General features: G+C 40.5%; 1 protein-coding gene across 2 annotated transcripts in view; it reads right to left on the bottom strand.

Annotated features, from left to right (window-relative positions):
- Window positions 1-15642: 15642 nt before the first annotated feature.
- Window positions 15643-20699, bottom strand: part of PRKN (parkin RBR E3 ubiquitin protein ligase) — a 759823-nt gene continuing 754766 nt past the window's right edge. For both annotated transcript variants that reach the window (XM_068676962.1, XM_068676963.1), the window contains exon 12: window positions 15643-15931. In XM_068676962.1, the coding sequence (XP_068533063.1) occupies window positions 15822-15931 (110 nt within the window). In that variant the 3' untranslated portion in view covers window positions 15643-15821. The remainder of the gene's footprint in view (window positions 15932-20699) is intronic.

Genomic DNA, 20699 nt, shown 5'->3' with positions numbered 1-20699 from the left:
AAAACACACCTCTTACGCTGTAGGCTATCCTCAATGTAATCCTACTACCAGTGTCATTTCCCACATGAGTTCAGGTACCTACAGCCTCAAGTCACCGAACGTTAGCAAAAGGCTTTTTGTGCACACATGGCCTGGTGAGCCTATTTCCTGGAAATGCCAGCTCAGACCCAGCCCTTTGGTGCAGCAACAGGTTTAACACAACTGTTTTCAAAGCGATTTCACACTGACTTATTCATATTCTCCATTCCACTAGCAACGTTATTAACCCTATAACCTGCCCTTTCCCCCTCAGTCTGAATAACACAGCCAATGTCATTTCCTACCCACCAACCACCAGCAGATGACTGAGAGTCACCAATCCAGGAAACTCAGAGCTCTGGGATCTGTTACCTGGCAATTGAAGCACAAAACAGTCTACATAAACATACCGAGTGTATGGCTTTTCACACTTTCTTTGAACCACTGGTGTCCTAAGTCTTATCATTACCATCAACACAGCCTGCTGCCTTCAAGGCACAGTAGCCATAACGGTAGCATGAATCAGAATTAGCTACGCTAACTGCAGTAAATCGACAGCACTGAGCAATCCCATTTCATTAATATCAGCATCTCATCACCAGCTGCTCCTTGGAGACAGATGGCTGCAGCTGACTCCCAAAGCTTTGCTTTCTCTTCCCACCCACAATGAGTTGAAGCATTTGAGACATCAGTGACCGAGTAGTCTGAGTTTGTTTGTACACTGAAAATGTCCTCTTCTGTCCTGTTGCCATCTTTTCCCATCTACTTTTCTTAATAAGGGTAAAAATAAATAAATAAATAAAGGTGTTTTCAACTTTCAGCACAAATAAAAGAATTCCTAAACCCATGGCTGAAAAATCTTCTTCTTAACAAGAGCACCATTAAAAGATCTGCACTGGCCACTGTGACACTGGCATAACAACTAAAAAAATAAATGGTGGAGGGAAATCTTTCTACCTGGTGAGTAGAAAATGTATTTTTTTTCCTGTCTTAATTCAAATACCATACTTAGGCAAAGAAATGCACATAGAAAATAAATCCTCTGCATTGTAAAACAACTGCAGCCCTAGTTGGACCCTGCATCCTGCACTGAGTTGTGCCACAGGAACCTCCCCAAAATCCATTTGAAATTAGTTAAGCTCCTGTGAAGACAAGGGGATATGCCAGCACAACGTTTTGTGCAGGGTAAATGTCTTATAGCCAGTCACATACATACCAAGACATAAGGAGTTTCAAACAGCAGAGCACTGCATATGCAGGGGCCTCCATTGTGTGGAAACAAGTGAGTTTTGCACAACCCCTCTGTAAAGGCGCATGCCAAGAGCAGTATGCTTTATCCAGCAGCCAAAAGAGGTTCCTGGGCTTCTGTGCTGAATCACTGTACATCACAGCTGGAGGGGTCCAACGTCCTCCGTAAGATTTTGTAGATTTTGCCATCGAGTTCCAGTTCTTCTCTTAGTGGAACAGGACCTTGTGAGAGTCTGATGCACCCCCAAGATGCATCCAGCTTGCTCCAGACTGCTGCTCTGTACACTACACTAGAGCTCACAACAGTGGATGGAGGGAGGAAATACCAGCCACTTGGGCTGCACCATGAACAGTCTTCTTTTGCTGTAACTCTGGGCAATACGAGGCACAATGTGGCTTTGTAGGAACGGCTAATATATTATTAATGCTCCACAGCTAAATGGTGGCAAGCAGTGACAGGCCTGGGCAACAGAAGTTGTTTAATTTTGTAAACTGTATTATAAATGTGTTCAGGAATCTAAAAAGCCATTTCTGAACTAAGAAATGAAGACAAACAGATAACATGCATTTTCCCACCAAAAAAAAAAAAAAAAAAAAAAAAAAAAGTAGCTCTTGAGAACCTTCTTTAGAAAAAAATTTTCACTTAAAGCAATTCTAGTTAATTCTTTTTTCTTCTTCTTCTTTCAGTTTCTCATATCCTAAAATTGTGCCTAGAAACTGGTTATTAAGACTGTATTTTTGGAAGCATGGCCATCTGTACTTTTAAAGTAATTTAGAGCAAATTACTTTATATTAGATGTTAGCAGCAAATGGGAGCCAGCACAGAACAGTAATGGCAGAGGGAGTGGGTTAGTAGAGAGCAAATGCTCATGAGGGAAAATACAGGAGGGAAAAACTTCCTTGACTTCAAACATCGGCACTAATGATCACCTCACACTACAGTGTCTAGCACTCAAGCTGATAAAAATAGAGTTATTAAGAAGATCCTTAAGTGTTTATGGACCAGTTGATTGCATCGTCTTAATTAGGCATGAGTTGAATTCCTTAACGTTGCATTCAGCCCACTACCTGAGTGACTGCAAATCACTTTGGGGAAGGTCGTGTCTGCTCTGCTTGAGGGTGATGTGAGGGCAGGCGTTGATGGGTCGGACCTGCAACTCTACGGGGAAGAAGATGCACACTGTCCTGACATGCACCTGGTCAGTACAGTGTACAGGAAACCTTGCCTTCTGCTGGCTAAACATTTACCAGGGCATGAACTATGAACTACGAACAATTTCGGGGTTAGCTGCTGTAAACCTGACAGCTCCATGGATTTCCAAAGCACTAGGTACTGATTTATACCAGAGGAGACTGTGGACCCTTGACTGTACTCTACCAACTTAATTAAGGGTCTTTTTATCAGACAGACTCAGGAAAACCTTGCAGGGACACTTTCAGATGTTATTGGTCTCCTGGCTGTCTCTCCTGCCCTCTTGGGTTTGCAGATCCTCCAGGAGAGGCAGGAACAACATGTGTCTGTGTCTTAACTGCCCCAAGGCATAGCATAAGGTTTCAACAAAATCACCCCAGAGGCAAACTGTTCAGTGCTCACTGCTCTTGGGGATGAAGTGAGTAACAGAAGAAGGGCAGGGTGCATGGACAGGCATGGTAGTGTCTTCAGCCACCTCAGAAATATTCCTTAGAGCATGTTGGCCAGTGTCCTCACTGCAATCAGACCTGCACAGAGAGGTAAGGTAGACACAGTGACTGCTTCCCATCCACTCTCCTGAAGAGGGAAGGAGTAAAAAGAGGCAACAGAACTTGAAATGACTCTGAATAGCAAGCAGTGCTTACAGCACGAGATGACACAATTCCTAGGGCTAGTAAGTGCGTTGATACACTGCTTCAGTTTACATTCATATGCTACACACAAACAGTAAAAGGTACAGTATAAGGTCAAATAAAGATGCAAATGCCAGAATGAAAGCAGCCTGTGCAAACTTAATGCCTTCTTATATGGTTACTTCTCTTAGGTTACTTACATGTTTCCAAGGTTTCAGTTTCTATGGCCAGCCCCTTCCCTTTTTCAGAGTACAGCACAAGCAGGCCTCATTTACTGAGAAATTATTCAAAATTGGCTTTTCTTCAGTGTGTGGCAACAACACAATCTGCATGGTGTTTAAACCCTCGTGGGCACTTTAATGGTACTGGCTCTTTCAGTATCCACATTTATTTTCACAGCTCATCTGCAAAGTGAAGCCAAGAGCATGAATCAGATTCTACCACCCTTACTCTAGTCAGTGAGTAGCTTCCTTCATGATTGCTGGTGCTGCTCTTCAGAAAAAGGGAAGAAAATTCGGGGCCCTTTTAGAGCTGGTGTGTTTGTGCACCTCCTCCAAATGGCCTCCGTGCACCAGAAAGGTATGTGGGCAGGTGATACTCATCATCTGTGATGAGTTGTGTTCTCATCAGAGAAATATAAATTAACTTAATTACAAGTTCATACAAAGAATCTGAATTGTCAGCTAGAGAAGGATGTGTCATTAAATCCAGATTTTGCACATGGAGTTTTCCCATTACCTTATGTACAGTTTCTAGTCACATAAGTCCTCATACACAGCCTCTCAGTAATGATGCAAGGCACTCTCGGCCAGCAGAGATTGAAGTGTGCAGACATAGCCTGAAAACAGAGACAGAGGAAAGAGGATGAAATTGTCATTATCATCCTACTTAACAACTTCCTCTGTACTACAAAACAGGACATCTGATAACCCAGCCATTTACGTGTACAGGGCGAAAACACTGTCATTTAGATGTAGTAGCTATTATTGTTAACAATGAAAGCTGTGGAGTCAGGATGTAAGAGACAGTAACACCGAAAGGAAAGAGCATGCCTAACGCTCACCTTCAGAGCAAAACTCTTCCAATTATAAATAACCCAAGAAAATTTATTTTTCAAATTGAAATTTCCTATCAGTGCTTGCTCTTTGAGAAAAAAATCTTGGAAGAATTATAAGGTGCTTGCTTTGTTTGTTTGCTTAAGATAATAAGAAGTAAAAACTGAAACAAAACCACCCATTAGGGTTGTTTTCTTTTTCTCCTACTAAGTGAGTAATGTTGAATAATATTTGGAGCAACTGTTGCTCCGCAGAAGCTTACTACAGAAGGAGTTATTTGTCACAGAGGAATTCTGCCAGAGTTCTGCAAGAACATGCTAATGGGTTTTGCTCTGGGCCAGACATGTAGCCAGAGGCCAGGGATGATGTATATCACAGTGGTTCTGACTTCCCATGTTGGCTAACGTATTCACAGCAAAGTGAATTTATCGATGCAAAGACTACTTTTGAATGAGTCCTGTTCAAAGTGTTGGTGGTAGGCTTATGGTATCACTGTTTCTGAAGTCTGCAATGCAAAAGTTCATGGTGTCTGTAATTGGGAAGTAATGATGGCATAAGGTTTTGTATTAAAAGCTTGTTTTTCCTTTCTTAGTGGGATAGAACATGAATGAACTGCACAGGCTTTATAGCTACATGAGAACATTTATTAAGTTTTCTCTCAGAGTATGAAATTCTCAGGGTCTTCAGAAACATTAAGGCTTATTTTGGAGAAATGGTGTCTGATGAGGCATTGCTCTCTGCAGAGCGGAAGCCCTAAGGCCACTTACCCAGTGGTGCTGACATCTGCTGCTGGGTTTTCCACTAAGCAGTTTCCTAAATTGTTATGTGTGTATTTGAAACCCATATTAAATATGCCTGTATTTTCTGTCCATGAAGTATTCATTTTTGTTTTCTTATGAAAAAAAATCCTGTAAGAAGCTTGAGATTTTTTTTTTTTAATTTTATTTATTACAGAAAGAAATGACAGCTCTCTAGATGCTGTAGAGTAGTACATGTTCCAAGACATATATATAGGAGATAAAACCAAAAGTGCTATGTGGGATAGCTTCTTAATATTCTACAGAATGTCCCTAGAATGCAATTTATTTAGTTGCTATTAGGTGGTAGTTCTAGGGAAAATACTCAAAATATGCTTTAGTGGCAGAGAGACAAAATCACATTTAAGCTTTAGGTTTCTTAGATTCTGCAATAAAGAGTGAAATTAGCTCTTTAAAAATGTATGTCCCATTTGTATTTAAAAAAGTTATTATCTAGGAATATAGTTTATATTCTGCCAATCACCATAGTACATTACTTCAATAAAAAAAGAAGCAAAAAGTGTTTTTAAAAATCCCCATGAACTAAGTGAGAGAATATAAGGATGTGATTATCTAGCATTATCTTAAACACTGGCACTTACTAATAAACAGCTATTATAATCCCCTCTGGAAAATTCTTGCAATTCCTTCCTTGCCAACAAATACGGTCCAGCATGGAACCTGTCAGACTGAAGACCAAGATCGCTGAAAACCATCTCCATGTCTTCCTCCTCTCACCTTTTCTCTGGGTACTACACGCTTGGAAGCTGTATGAAGCGAGGACGTTGGTCCCATGATCCGTACAGCATCAGGCTACTGCAACAGGAACAAATTGGGCTGCAATCAGCTGTGATAAATGCCCTCCATTAGCGACATGGGAGTTGTGCTGCCTGTGTCCTAGTGATCTTTAAATAGTAGCCGAAAGCAGGCTGCCTGCAGCTGATGCCATCCCACCAGCGTGAGATATTTAACTGAGATACCTGAGCTGGGAGTGCGGTTGCTCCAAACTTCATTAGCAGTCAGGGGAGACACAGGGAGACACGTGGTAAAACTGAATCAGATCATTTTGGCAATTTTCATTACTGATGTATTTTAATTAAGTATTTTAATTAATACCAACCTCATTCTCCCCATTAGTTGGTAGAAACAACACAGAGCAATGCTCAGCTTTTGGGTTGGAATCCCACAAACTTCATGCTGCCTGTAAAAGCCCCAAAAGAGAGAGCAGGGAGAAGCAAATCCATTTATCACAGCTACCTATCCAAATGTATCCAATTCTTCTTCCCTTAAGTTAATAGGGAACTTCTGGTCTCAATTTAAAGTGGGAATTAAGACTGAAGATTGGATGCTTAATGTTTTGTGTAGCCATCATTTAACGACAAAACAAGGCTGTTTAGCCTCCTTTGCTTCATCTCTCTGACTTTTCTCCGTATCTCTGTATTCCCCAATAGCTTGGTGAGAATTTAATGTAGCTACCTAGTTTTTTTGTTTGTTTGTTTGCTTGTTTTTTTTTTTTTTTTTTTTTTTTTTTCCTAGCTTCCTTGTCTGAATCTGTTTGTGCAGCTGTCAGTCCTCCTGCAGAAGCTCTTCAATGTTAGCCAATTTCAACCAGATTTGACCACGACAAAAAGATCCTGAAGATGCTACATTTATAAAAAACAGACTGCCAGTCAGGCAGAAACCCTGTTCATAGCCCTACTGAGGAAAAACCTTCATCGTTAGATCAATCCTTGTTAGGCACTGGAGCACCTGGGGAGGCCAAGGGAGGAGGTAATTTATGCTGCTGTCAGCACATGTTCAGCAGTTGTTGTTGTACTGTGTATGGCTAGGATGGAGTTAATTTTCTTCATAGCAGCCTGAATGATGCTGTGTTTTGCATTCATGCCTAAAACAGTGTTGATAGCACAGCAGTGCCTTGGCTGTCACTGAACAGTGCTTGCAGAGTGCTGGGGCTTTCTCTGCTTTTCTGCAGCCCAGCAAATAGGCTGGGTGTGAGCAAGGGGCTGGGAGGGAACACCGTGGGGACAGCTGACCTGAACTGACCAAAGGGATACTCCATGCCATATCACGTCATGCTCAGCATCAAAAACTGGGAGGTTTTCTTTCTAAAGTAGCTGTTGCTTGGAGACTGACTGGGCATTGGTCTGATTGTGGGAGGTGGTGAGTGATTGCTTTTACATCACTGTTTTTTTTTTTTTTCTTTCTCTTTCCTTCAGTTATTACAGTTATTAAACTATCTTTATCTCAACACTTTTTTTTTTTTTTTTTTATTCGCTGGTCAGGATCAACCCACCACATTCATTTACATCTACATGAGATCTACTGATAGAAATATAGATAAAACTGAAGGATAAGGAACTGAAACATTTCACAAACGAATAAGTTACCAAACTGGAGTTATTCAAACCCATCAAGCTATCAGATTCTTTGAGTATAGCAGTTTTACAGTACTGTAAAGTAGTTAAAAAAAAAAAAAAAAAAGATTTGTAGCCTTTGGAAAAAAAATATTACAAAATATACAAACATGTTCAAGGGTGATTACCAAAGGATGTTCCTATAGTTGCTCAATGTGCAGTAACTTGCTTACATTCTATGATACGCAGCAGTGGACAGCTAGCATTGTATAAATGCAGAAAATGAGCAAGATAACCAGAAAAAAGTGTAGAGACCTGGTAAATTGGAAGTGCATCTCTTAGAAACAAGGCAAGGAAGGCTTTGGGAGATGTACACCATCACAGGATGATTTTGAAGTGCCAGTGTAATGTGTCTGTGAAGAGCATGCTGTGATCCTGGCCCTTGTCAGAAATGTCTCCAGCAGAGCCATAGTGGCATGAAGGCCATGGTGAGACCATGCATGGCCATATGCAGAATTCTGTCACTCATACTTGAAAAAAATAACTTGATTATAGGATGGTTAGAGAAATGGTGAACCAAGCTTTTGAGCTCGGCCTACTTAGCCTAAGAAAACAAATGGAATCTCCACAGAGAAGGGAGGGAGTAGGAAACACAAATGGGGAAAAGAAAACTTCAAACTTACAAATCATATTGTTAAAAAAAATAATTAAACTAGCCATTAATTTATTGGAATGAAAGCATTTCTCACCACTTGTGGCTGGAATCAGGTTCCAGAATTGCCTTGCAATGAAAGTAAATGAGACTGGAAAAAAAAATTGTTTGCAAGAGCACTCTGCAAGGCCTCTTGCATCGCAAGGGGCCTGTGGTAGCAGGCTGGACACAGCAAACTAACAAGACCTTTCTGCTCCTGATACCTTAATATCATGAAAGGGTAAAAAATTATGTGGCATAAGTATCAGGAAGGCCTCCTGGCAGGGAGGTTTCTCTGTTAATGCCATTGACTAGCAAAGGAAGCTGTTGGATCTGAGACAATGACTGCATTAATAAGAAGAGCTTCTGGATTTCTCTCCCTTTCTGCAAGCAGATAAATAATTGATCAAACAGTCCTCAAAGTTCAAAATTTCATTTGGGACTAGGCCAAGTAAAGCCCATGGGAGAATAAGGCTGTAGGAACATGTATGGAGGGACCTCCTAAGATCCCCTTACAAACATCAAGACCCATGTACCTCATGTGCTCTCTTCCACAGTGGAGTGAAGGCAATAAGAAAACACATTTTTCTTCAGATGACACAGTGTTGCATAATAATAAACATACATCATTTATCTGAGACTTGCTAAAGCTCTGCTAAGGCCTTTTACAATCTAATAGAAATGTGTAAGTAAATAGTATTTACAAATAGTAAAACTGTACAAAGTATATGCTGCTTACTGTAAATGTAACAGAAAAGAGCCATTGGATATACTCATTACAAAAGGCTCTAGATCATGGACTTCTGAAGAAGCAAACTGATTTAAAGTTTCTCAGGGGCAGATTTCTTCATAATGCTCAACATCCAGAATCAAAGAAAAAGTCTCACTCTGCTACGTATCTATACTTACTTTGATTAGGCATGAAATGAAAATACTTTTTTTAAAAATACATCTGTTGGTGACCTTTGACGGTCTTGTCCTTTTTGGGTTCCTGAGGGAAGCTGAGCTCTTATAAACATCAAACTTGAGGTAGCGGGGCACCAGCAGTCTGTGTCACAGCTCACCCAGATGATGATACAGGTTATGTGTGAGCTTTGGGACTGCCCCAGCCATCACTCATCTCAGGGATTTATTGGAGTGGACCCTCTCTGGAGAGAGAAGGGGATTATGACTTTTTCTAGACTGGGAAAGATCTTAAAAACAGTGCAATATAAAGGCATAAGTACATTTTCTTGTCTATGGCTTATTTTGTATACCAGACTGGTCTACCAAGCTAATATATTGTATCAGGTAGGTCTGTATAGTTATACTGGCATAGCAAGAAAAGAAGCCTTTTTGTTGGAGAGACTTGGCTTTATATTTTTATTTATTCAACTGCCTGAAGCTACACAGAAAGGAGGCCTAAAACTGAAATGCCACTGATTGTTTTTAACTTGTGCACAGTAAATGTCAGAAGAAAAGAGGTTATTAGTTCAGGAAAAGATATCCTACCATGAAGGAGCTTTCTGTTAGCACTATTCTGTAAAATCCAACATGCTGAGTCAATAGGAATATCCTCATCGTAGTTCTGAAATAAACCAAGGACCTGAGTGGTTGCAGCCCAGGTAACAGGCACCTTAATATTTGCTCAGCACAGACTGACTAACTTTTTGGTGTTGTCTTAGATTCAGTCACATCACTGCTAAAATTTCTGAGCTTGAATCAGAATTGATTTAAGCTTCATTAACTGACTAATTTTAATGTAAATGTCACAGCATTTTTGCCTTTAAGAAAAAGATTTAAAAAAAAAAAAAATAAGCAAACCTGGCATTTGTTGCAGCACTGAGCATGTAAAAATGTCAGTGTGGCTTACTGAGGTGGTTTGTCTTTTCTGCTTTAACTCTATCACTTCTGGAACACACAGACTTAGGCCACTCATTAAAAAAAAAGAAAAAAGAAAGAAAGAAAAAAAAAGAAAAACCTTCTACTGTACAGTGACCTCTTTACTTGGAAAAGAGGCATGCAGAGTTTTCCAGAATGAACTTCCAGGCATAAACAACCTCAGTCGACTGAACCTCTCCAGGAGCATATAGCATTCATTCCAAGAAAAAAATATTATTATACTGGCCCCAGCAGAAACGGTGTCTAAATACTATTTCATTTAATTGATTGCTGCTTTTTATTTTAGCACTGCCTTTTGATCATTGATTGAGGTCCTCGTCCAACCAGTTTTTGGGCTGGTAAACAGCAAATGAACTTGGCAGGCTGCAGAGATTACTGTTTATGAGGCAGACAAAGCAAGTAAGAATGAGTATAGAGGGTTCTTCAGCTGTACTTAACCAAAGCTTTTTAAAACAACCCTAGCATCAGATTGATGGATTTAAGCTTTCACTAAAGCGAGGTGGAGAGAGTTGGCACAAATACGTTTTACAGATGCAATTTTCAAATAACAAAGAAACAAGGAGAAATCTGGGACATCAAGCTCACCCAGAGATCTCCTATGTACTGCTAAAAAAATCAAAAGTTTTCAAAGCCCCTAAATTAGCCTTCTCCCAGTGAAGCCAGCTGTTAAATTCCCAGTGGTTGGAAAGGATGTCAGGTTAGGTCACAGTTATTTAGACCACTGAAAAGCCCACCTTAAAAAAAATATTTTATTTTCCCAGACTGTATAATACCATACTGGTGTCTTCTGGACCTTAAACTTCAAACTTGCTTCCTGCTTCTGTGAGCCCACCTCATCTTTGTGCTGGCAGTGGTGGGGAAAGGGTTGGTAGGCGTCTCTGTCTACACGTGGCCTGGTTGTGCTCTCTGGACTGAATTCCCTGAGTGTAAAGTACAGATAGTGGCACTTTCCTGCTGACGTGGATTATGTGGATTCCTCAAGCTTTCAAGGGATAAAAGCCAAACAAATAACATAACAGGTGATGTCTTCTGCATGTTTTATCCACTGGCATAGAACCATGGCTCCATTATTCAGAAAACGACAATACAGACAAGGAAAAACTTAAATTAAAAGCAAAGAAAAAACACTATAAACACTATTAATAATAATGAAGAAAAATGAAATGGCATATGACCTGATTTCTAAAAAACAATCCCTGCAGACCCACAGGCCACTATGTTGAATATGATTCTCTGTATGATTAAAGGAGCTTCTCTCAGCTTGCCTACCTTACTATTTACTTAAAGGCATTTTAAGTTTTTTGGCCTGCCTGCTCTTACCCAGAATATTAGAAGAGGCTACTCTGTGTTTATTCTAGTAGCTCCTAGAGCATTAGAGCTAATTTACCTGAGGACGATCCACAGCTGGAAATCAGCAAATGAGCTACAAGGGAAGTCAAACATACACAAATAAACATAAGGAGAGTCAATAGATGAACATGTTTATTTTATTTTTTTAAAAGGGGGAGATGTGTTTTTCTAAATTTGCTAATTAGAGAGAGAAATATTTCCATGCAAACTGTAATAAAATTGGATAAAATGTGAAGTATTACGTTTGTGTTTTTGCCAAATCACTGTCAATGCAGTGCTATCATAGACATCTAAGTAAAGTTGCTGAACGAGCTCTCTTCAGAGCTGAGAGCGTGCTCTATCTTGATACAAGTGTTGCTTATTAAGCTTACTCTATCCAGTGATTTACTAGTATAGCAGTTAGAGTGGTACAATGAACATGGGGAACATAGCAGCTGCTGTTGTTGCCTCAAAGTGTGACATTTGGCACAGAGGGCTAAATCTTCCCAGCCTTCCAGGGCAGCAGCAGCTCTTGGGACTGGGCCTATCACCTCTACATGCCTCAGGTTTTCCTCTACAAATGCAACTTTACTTCAGTCCACATGAAGGATCTGTAAGCAAAAAGCATTGTTATCATTACTGCTTTGCACTACAGACGGTAGTTCAGTATTCATCTGCAAAAGGCAAAACCCACTACTTAATTGTCCTTTGAGAGTGTGACTTTTCTTTCCCAATAGTGGTGTAATGCTTTTTCTGAGGTGCCATTTACTGATTTATTTTTAAAGTTTACATTTTTAAATGAAATTAGTTGGACTGCAGTTTGTGGAAAATAAGGGCAGACATACAAATCATATTTTAGTCAAAGTCACGGCTCCAAAAATATTATTTATGCTAAGCTTTGAGATATGCTTTGTCCTTAGGGAGCCAAGCTGTTACATATTTTCTTCTTAATCTACTCGGTCTTCAGATTTCACTGCCAGCTGGAATTAAATATTAGAGATTTTCTTTGTTGTTATAGAGCCGAATTATTATAGAGATAATTATTATTGAATATTTCAGCATACATCCTGTACTTAATTCATTTAACACACACTAAATGGAGCATGGATTGCAGCACCAAGAACAAGTCTTTAATTGTTTTAATCCAAAAGATGAAGAAGGTTTGAGGTAGAGACCTCAATCAACAAAGGCAAACCTAGATGTGAAAAGATATGGACTTCTTTTTTTCCTTTACATCACTGTAGTAAATCATCTTCTTTCCACATGAAATTTTAGTGTTTCCAGAGTACATTGCTAGTGGGGAGCAACAAGCCACAAGCTCTTGAAACCTCTGCATCTGCTTCAGCCCTCAGATTGCCTCTTGTATTGTGCTCAAGTCCTGCTTCTCTTCATCACCCCGTGCTGCCAGGAGTACTTCCAGAGACGTGAGTGCCCCACCAAAGAGGGTATTTGCCAAGGCTGACTTCATGGATGCTGGCAAACAATGCCAGTTCGTAAGTTTTAAGAAAAGGCCACCTCACCTCCCCATTCCTCCGTGCCAATGGCAGAGCCAGGAGCATGGGGGAGCGCCACAGTCCTGCTCCTATGTCAGGAGCTGCAGGCCCCAGCAGGAACTTTACCATCGCACCTCAGGCCACGACCAAAAAATCACCAGGCCCCCCTATCCACATGTCAGCGGATCCCCTATCCACATGACAGATCCACGAGCCTTGGAGGCTGCTGCACCAACTAGATGGCTAAGGCTGGTGAGATGAATCCCACCCTGATAGCTCAGAGCTGAAACAAGAGTAACAGTCTGCACAGATACTGAAGACTTCATTTGGTACGTTTTACTTTGTTTCAAATTACAGTTTTAATGAGCTTTAAAAACAAAACAAACAAACAAACAAAAATATTTTAGGTTTTTAAAGGCATTTTGTTCATTAAAAAAAAAAATTCAGGAAATTTTAGGTCTACTTCACACATTTCTGTAAGGATTCTAGCATTCTTACAGTGTCAGCAGAGCATTAATCCCAATTTTTCATACCCCGTACACTGTGAAAGCTATTAGAATGAATCTTACTGCAAACAGAAATCAGGTTTACAGGCTGCACCATTAAGCTGTGTGTGTATATACAGACACAGATGTATATGTATTAATACAGAGAAAATCAGGATGTGTTCTGATGTGTTCTGTTAAAATCTGCAGGAGCCACTCCTTTTTTGGCAGGGAGATGTGGAATTGCAGGGTGAAAGTCTGGGGTGTGCGAAGAAGCTCTATGTGGCAAAGGGCTATAAAGTTAGCCTCTAAAAGTGAATAAACTTGAGTCTGTGCTGGAATCCCTTTCTTTATTCCCCTTCCTTGCCCTTGTTTATGTTTTAGATAAATGTCCATAACCCCGTGCTCTGACAAATTCTTCCCAAGAAAGAGATGTTTCTGTTCTGGCCTTATGACTCATGCCCAGCCATGCCCTGACTGGGCCAGAAAGAAATACAGGAGCTGATCTATAGTCCATTGACTTCAATGGACCTTGATCCAGAGGCATAAATTATGTTTCTACGTGACAATTGAAATATTAACTTGTTAGGGCTAGGTCTAACTCAGTGAAACTGCCTTACAGAGAACAAGTTTTTCTTCCTCTTTTAGGAAGCCTCTGAACAAAAAGGGGAAGAGATCCAGGCTTCTTTTATTTCAAATATTTGGAGATAGGAAACTTAGTGAGGAGCTCCCATGTAACATAGCATAAAAGTAATATTATGCATGGTGATTCTTCCCTAGCCTGTTGGCAGCAAGCCCTATAAATTATGAAATAGACCCAGGTGCAGGAAATCAAATCATGAAATAATCAGAGCTCACAGTAAAATATCTCCATTAAGATAATGCACTTAAATGAGCTGCAGTGCAGCTCATTCTATCACACCCCTATGCTTTAATGTAGCTACTTCTGCATACATTTTAGTTCACTGATGCCAAAAAGGAAAGTGGCCTTTAGGAACTGGCCATTGTGCTCTCATTGTCACTCTCTTTCTCTTCCCCAGTGCATTTTCTAAATTCTGTGAGTTCGCTCTTTAATTTTTTCTACCTCGTCCCCTCATCCTTTCGTTTCTTCAGATTTTTAATGTGACTTCCGGCTGACACAGATTAATACTCCACTGCTTTTAACAACTGGGCTTTTTTGCAGAGCCTGGGATTTCTTTGTACATCAAGATTCTTGCTCTGCACTGACTGATACAAAGCATACTCATATTTTCAGGAGTCTACAGTCATACCATACAAACTACTAATTCAGGCTTGATAGAAGTCCATGGCCTTGGAATTTATTTTCTTCAAAGGGTATGTTTTAATCAAAGGGCTGGCCTCTCAGCTGGTAGTTTGAATCAGCCAAGGAAATGCATCATCCAACGCACTCATCTTTGTACTCATTTATTTATATTGTGTTGAAAGAAAAAAAAAGGAAATAAAACAAAGATAAAATTTTTGACCATTTTATTTATTGTGCGTTTTTTCCCCAAATTGAATAGTACAAATCCTTACATGGCATGTTGATATGCTCAGTACCCATTTAATTTCAGATTAAGACAGCAATATAGAGGACACAAAACAAAAAGATTGTTCAGGCTTGCAGATGCTATTAAGCTTCACATACTGTCTTAACACTGTAAAATGAAAGAAGTCCCTCTACCTCTCGCTGTTTGAGATGTGAATATATTTTCAGAAATACACCCGTATTCTAATTAAATTTAGGAGAATGATGATAGAGAAGACCCCTGAGAAGGCTTCTCCTGCTTCCCCATGCTACGTCCAAAGTACTGCTGTAAGCACAACAAAAATTAAACCCTGAGAGTCCAGCTTGTGCAACGCTTAATCAGATCCAGTCATCACTGCAACAACAGTCATGGTTAGAGCTGAAATTGCATCCACCCTGAAATAACCCTCCAGTGGTAACATAGTCTGTAATGAGTACAGAGCCAAATTTCATGCCGCGTGTTACAAGTATTCAAGCACAAATGTGGCATAAAGCTGTTTGTTTTTAGGAGAATATGGTTTGAAAGCAAGACCCCTACAGAAAGCCTGTTAGGAAGGAACCCTGAAAAAACACTGAAGAGCCACAGTCTCCCATCCATCCGCCAGAAAAGCTGTTAAGAAATACTATCTCAAAATCAAAAACTGGGCTGACTGAGCAAAGGAGCGGTTGAAGAAAAAGTAGCTGATGCAGGGAACATCCTCCACAGCCCTTGATACACACACACAGCTGCTGCTCTCTTGTAAGAGTTGTGGGTTCCTAACTAAATGTGTCAAGCAAGCTCCTCATAGTAACCCTATTTGCTCATTGTGCTAACAGACTGCACATGTTCAGAAAGGTGAAATTTATCCCTTTTCGTATGATGACGAGCAAGTCTGTCCACCAAAACAATTACTCTTTTTACTTAGTGGACTTAAAACCTTTGGCATTACTTCAATGTGATTTTTCTTTTGGTGTGATTTCATAGGCAAGCAAGCAAAAACGTACAAACTGGGCCAATTTCTGAACTCTTTGTTCCTGAAACCGCCGGGAGGTTTGTTTAAGCAAGGAGTTCAGAAATTGACCCTGATGAAAGCAGGCTCCAGCAGCAACGCCAGCTGGCCCCCTGTGCCCCTGTGCTGTCAGTCAAACCAGTGATCGCCCATGCAGGTTCTGTTCCACTCCAGGCCACAGTTCCAGCACCACTCAAATTTGCACTGAGGTCGAGGACACTTCATGTGCATGCAGCCACCTGCAAAACAGCAAAAGAAGGGCTTTGGTACTTGGCAAGCACTTAGAGATGTTAATCAACTATTAACAGTTTTAAAATCAACTTCTGTAGCCCTTCAATTACTAACCAAGTAGAATACTTAATAAAAGTACAAACCTGAACACTACTTCTCCTGGGCTTTCTAAAACCTTTTATTCCCTCTCTTACAGAGGTCTAACATGCTGGTCTCACTTGAGGGGCTGCAGAAGTAGGAAGTGCAGTCCTGTCTGACATTTGGGGACAGGGAAAAGCAATGACAGCCTGTGGCCTCTAAAACCAGTGACACAGGTGTCTGCTCCAGAGCAGTCTATGCTAGTAAAGCTGTGAGGCAGAGGTTGAACAAAGTTCAATTCTTTTTTGAATTTGGATTCAACAACCGAGAGATGTGCAAAGAGAGTAAATCAGGAGACAGATTTTGACAGCTCACTGCTGATTATATCAAAATGACATTAGCAATTTAAGTTACTTTGACCTTTTTAATATCTGAAGCAGCCTTTTGATCACCTCAGTGTTTCCAGTGTGTTGGGTTTGTTACTTGCCCATGCTGTGAGAACAGCTTTAATCTCTCTGCTCACAGCCTTGATCAAATGATTAGTTTGCAATATATAAAACATTAACATTGTCAAAGGTCATTACAAAAATGTACTTCAAATGGAAATTATGTTGCTTACCACACAAAGAAATCTCTTGTATAATTCAAACTGAAAGAAAAACGTGTAGCAAGAAGTGCTGAAACGTCAGCTCAGTTTGACTCCAGATGGTGATATGATGTGCAAGGAGTGTGCATTCCCTACAGTACGACTTGCTACCCTTACTCAACCTTTCCTATAAATGCCACTCCAGAAGGTGAAAACGACAGGAGACATGAGAAATGATTTGTTAAAATAGGCCTATCTGCTTCATCTGACAGAGGGAGAAAACCAGCTGTGATGGCAACACCCATTCAACAAGGCAAAGTTTATATAGTTGTGCAAGAGATGCAATTCACTGGATATTTAAACCTTATTTAAATTTAAGCATACTAATGGCCAACATCTGCAACACACTTTACTTAAAGTTTAGACCCAATGCTCTCTTACATGTACAACTCATGTGAAGCCCCCACTGGATAAAATGCATCTCAATCCTGGTGCAGGAAGCAGAACCCAACAGGCACCTGCTGTCAAACAACGTTTCTATCTGCAAAGCTACATCAGTGAAGTTACTCTCTGCTACACAGCAGCTGAAATCAACAGTCTGAGTGGAGAGTGCCTCAAGCAACATGGCCCATGGCTTTATGAGCATAGCAGTCCTCTGAGAGATGTGGATGTGTATTTAAACTCAGTCAGACTACTATCTGAATACAAGGGGACTTTTCTTTACTGTGAGGGTGAGAGAACACTGGGACAGGCTGCACAAAGAGGTTGTGGAGTCTCCTCTGGAGATATTCAAAACCCTCCTGGATGCCATCCTGCACAATGTGCTCCGGGTGATCCTGCTCGGCAGAGGGGTTTGACTAGGTGATCTTCAGAGGTCCCTGCCAACCTTGGCCATTCTGTGATTCTGGGAACTGAACTGTGGGAAAGTGCTTCACTCTTTTACTTTGGCTATTACAGAGAAGTTATTGGCATTTAGGAGTACTCTACAATGCCTATAGAAATACAAGCTGTTAGAGAAAAGTTACTGACATACAGGAATATAGGCAATTACAGAAAAGTTATCGGCATCGTCACTGTCCCTCATAAAAGTGGCAAGTGGCAAGTAACAGTGTCCACAGAAGCATCTGTGGAGAGAAGGCAGAGTTATTCTCTTGTGTGGAGACACAGATGAGGCCGGCTGGCAGATTTCAGTGTACAATCATCAGCCTCTTGACACCAGCTGTACTTAGGCAGAAGTGAAGTGCTCCTCTCAGTTTACAAAAGTCGGCCTAGAGGCTGGAACATGCAGTACCCTTTACCAGAGAAGAAAGCAAGCACTGTGCCTTTAAAGCTTCATGCTTTAATTCATGGGACCACTGAGGTGGGAAGTCATAGGGAAGAAGAAGATGCTTGGGGAACTTTAGAGTCACCCAGGCTCTCAGGGCAGCTGGGCATCACCATGCTGGCAGCAGGCCACTCCAGCTCATCGCTCTGGGCATGGACTGCTCAGTTGTGCCTACAGTCTACCATGGGAGAGCCCATTTATTGAAGCAGGTGCTGTGTGCTGTCCTGGTACCACAAATTAAACCTACAGCATGATGTTTCTGCAGCCCTTCTGCTTTTTTCCCTACCCGCACTGTCATGTTTGAATGGAGATAGGAGATACCATAAAGGTATTCATTTCAGGTTATTCTAGTTGAACAGTTGAGGTACAGAAAGAGAAGGTTTTTCAGTACAGCCTGAAGGCCATCTGACTCCAGATGAGACTAAACTGTTTGGTGTGATGATTATTCCCTGAACGCCTTCTGTAAGCACCATTTCTCCAGAGCACTGATATACCTGTTCTGATCAGTTCTAGACTGACAAGGGAACCACATAATCCCAGCAACCAGGCTCCTCAAGGACCTCCTGGCTTTCTGTGTTTTCAGAGAAGCAGGCACACTATTGCAGTTTGCAGCAAGTCCGACAGTTTGACTTCTCAAGGGCATTAATCATTTTTGTTCATACTTGTTCAGAAGTTTTCACTAACCAGCAGGATACAGATTTAATTTGTAAGCGGTGGTTTGAAAAGCTATTATTTGTGTAGTAGAGTAGAATATAGATCTTTATCCAAAGAGATTTCCAGCATTACTAAAACTTGTTGAGTAGCACAAATAAAATAAATGCTGCTGAGATGTCATTTCCTTTTGCATATCAATATTTTAAATTGGCATATATTTTCATAGAATGCAATAAACAAAGTTGTTTTGTTAAAAGACTTCAGGTGCCTTTTTATCATTTGACTCAGTGGAACATGTCATCAGTATAAATCTACAGTATTGTTACAATGAGGAACAATGGGCTGTAGGCAGTTTAAAAATGTCAGCCTACAAACTGAAATGTGCAGTACCAGTTACCAGAGAAGACAGCAAGCAGTGCACCCTTCAAGCTTCATGCCTTATTTTGCAGAATCACAGAATTGCTGGGGTGGGAAGGGACCCCTGGAGATCATCAACTGCCTGTGCTTAAAGAAGGGTCAGCTAAAGTAGGCTGCTCAGGGTCACGTCCAGTCAGGTTTTGAATATTTCCTGGAATGGGGATTCCACAACCTCTTTGAGCAACCTGTTCCAGTCTTCAACTATCCCCAAGGCGAAAAATGTTTTCTTGTGTTCCTGCATTTGGGTTTGGGTGCATTGCCCCTTGTCTTTCACCAGATGCTACTGAGAAGAGTCTGACTTTGTCTTCTTTATTCCCCCATCAGGTATTACCCCAGCCTGTTTTGGGGTTATTTCTCCCCGGGCTCAGGACCTTTGAATTTACCTGTGTTGAATTTCATGAGGTTTCTCTCAGCCCATTTCCCAAGGTCCTTCTGAATGGCAGCATGACCATCTGGTTCCAGAACATGGAAACATTTCTAGCCTGCTGCTGTAGCTTTGGCATTTTGCATGATGAGTCACTACTCTGACATGGGTCAGGCCATTAGAAAGGAAAGCTCTGTTCCTGCTTACTATTCCTTTTGAATAATTATTTTCTTCCATGAAAAAAGTATGATGGCTTTTATTTCTTTTTTGGATATGTTGGTGATTTTTACAAGCAATTTTCTTAGTTGGAGTTGTATAAATTATCACGATGTCAAATAGGGAAATGCTATTTATGACACGTGACAACGGTAAATTAACAATAAAACTGCGCTGAGTAAGAGAAAGTAAAGCTCCTAGCAGGACTTCCAGCCTGACCAGGTTTTTCATTTGTGTATGCACAGACTGTAAGTATGAACAGTTGCAAGGACTATTTGTAATCCAGTTCAACCTTCTGTTTTTCCACCCTGTTTTCCAAGCCTGTAAATAACATTTTTTGACCTACCTCTCCGTTCTCTCTCTTTTGCTGCCTACCTTGCTCTCTACACTTTGCCAAATCTTTTCTCTCCTTCCCACTCTTGAATTCATGCTTTCATCCCTTCAGGTCCTTGTGCTTGAAGTCTCCCACTTTCCATCTGCCAGCTACCTTCTTTTCTTTCTTCAAACCACAGATTTCAGGATTTTGTCCTATTTCTTCCTTAGTAGTATTTCCATAGTATCACTGCTTCAAATGTTTTCACCTTACAGTTCATGGTGTCTTATTCAGCATTTTCAAAGTCATTTGTATAACCGATGCCACAAAACTGAGAAGCATCCTCTATACTTTATATTCATATAATATTTAGGCAAACATTTTAGAATATTTTGGTTAATTCACATTAATACAATTAAACCTTGGAATAGCATGTACTACAGGACATAGCTTATTTGTTGTTCTTGTTCCTTGTTTTAGTCACCCTGGTGCCAACAGATTACTTTTCTTCCTACATAGTAGGCATTGATCAGTGTAAGAAGTTTGTCAAGAATTGTAATTTTTCCTCTGACTTGCTCTTCTGCAATTGACATTTCACTCGGTTAAGATTCATTTCATTTAAATTCAGCTGTATACTGTTCAGATATCTACACCAGCTCTATTTTTCCTACATCCCGCTTTTAGGTGTGATTCTTCTGGCCTAAATTAGACACATCTTGTTTCAGTGAGAGATGAATTTTGCCCTATAAATGTCTACTTTTTCCATTGTTAATGCAAAATCCGTACAACTAACTGGACATTCAGTCATATGAATTCAACACCCA

This window comes from Anas acuta, chromosome 3 (assembly GCF_963932015.1).
Source record: "Anas acuta chromosome 3, bAnaAcu1.1, whole genome shotgun sequence".
In the NCBI taxonomy this organism is placed as follows: domain Eukaryota; kingdom Metazoa; phylum Chordata; class Aves; order Anseriformes; family Anatidae; genus Anas; species Anas acuta.
This window is presented reverse-complemented; position numbering and strand designations above follow the sequence as displayed.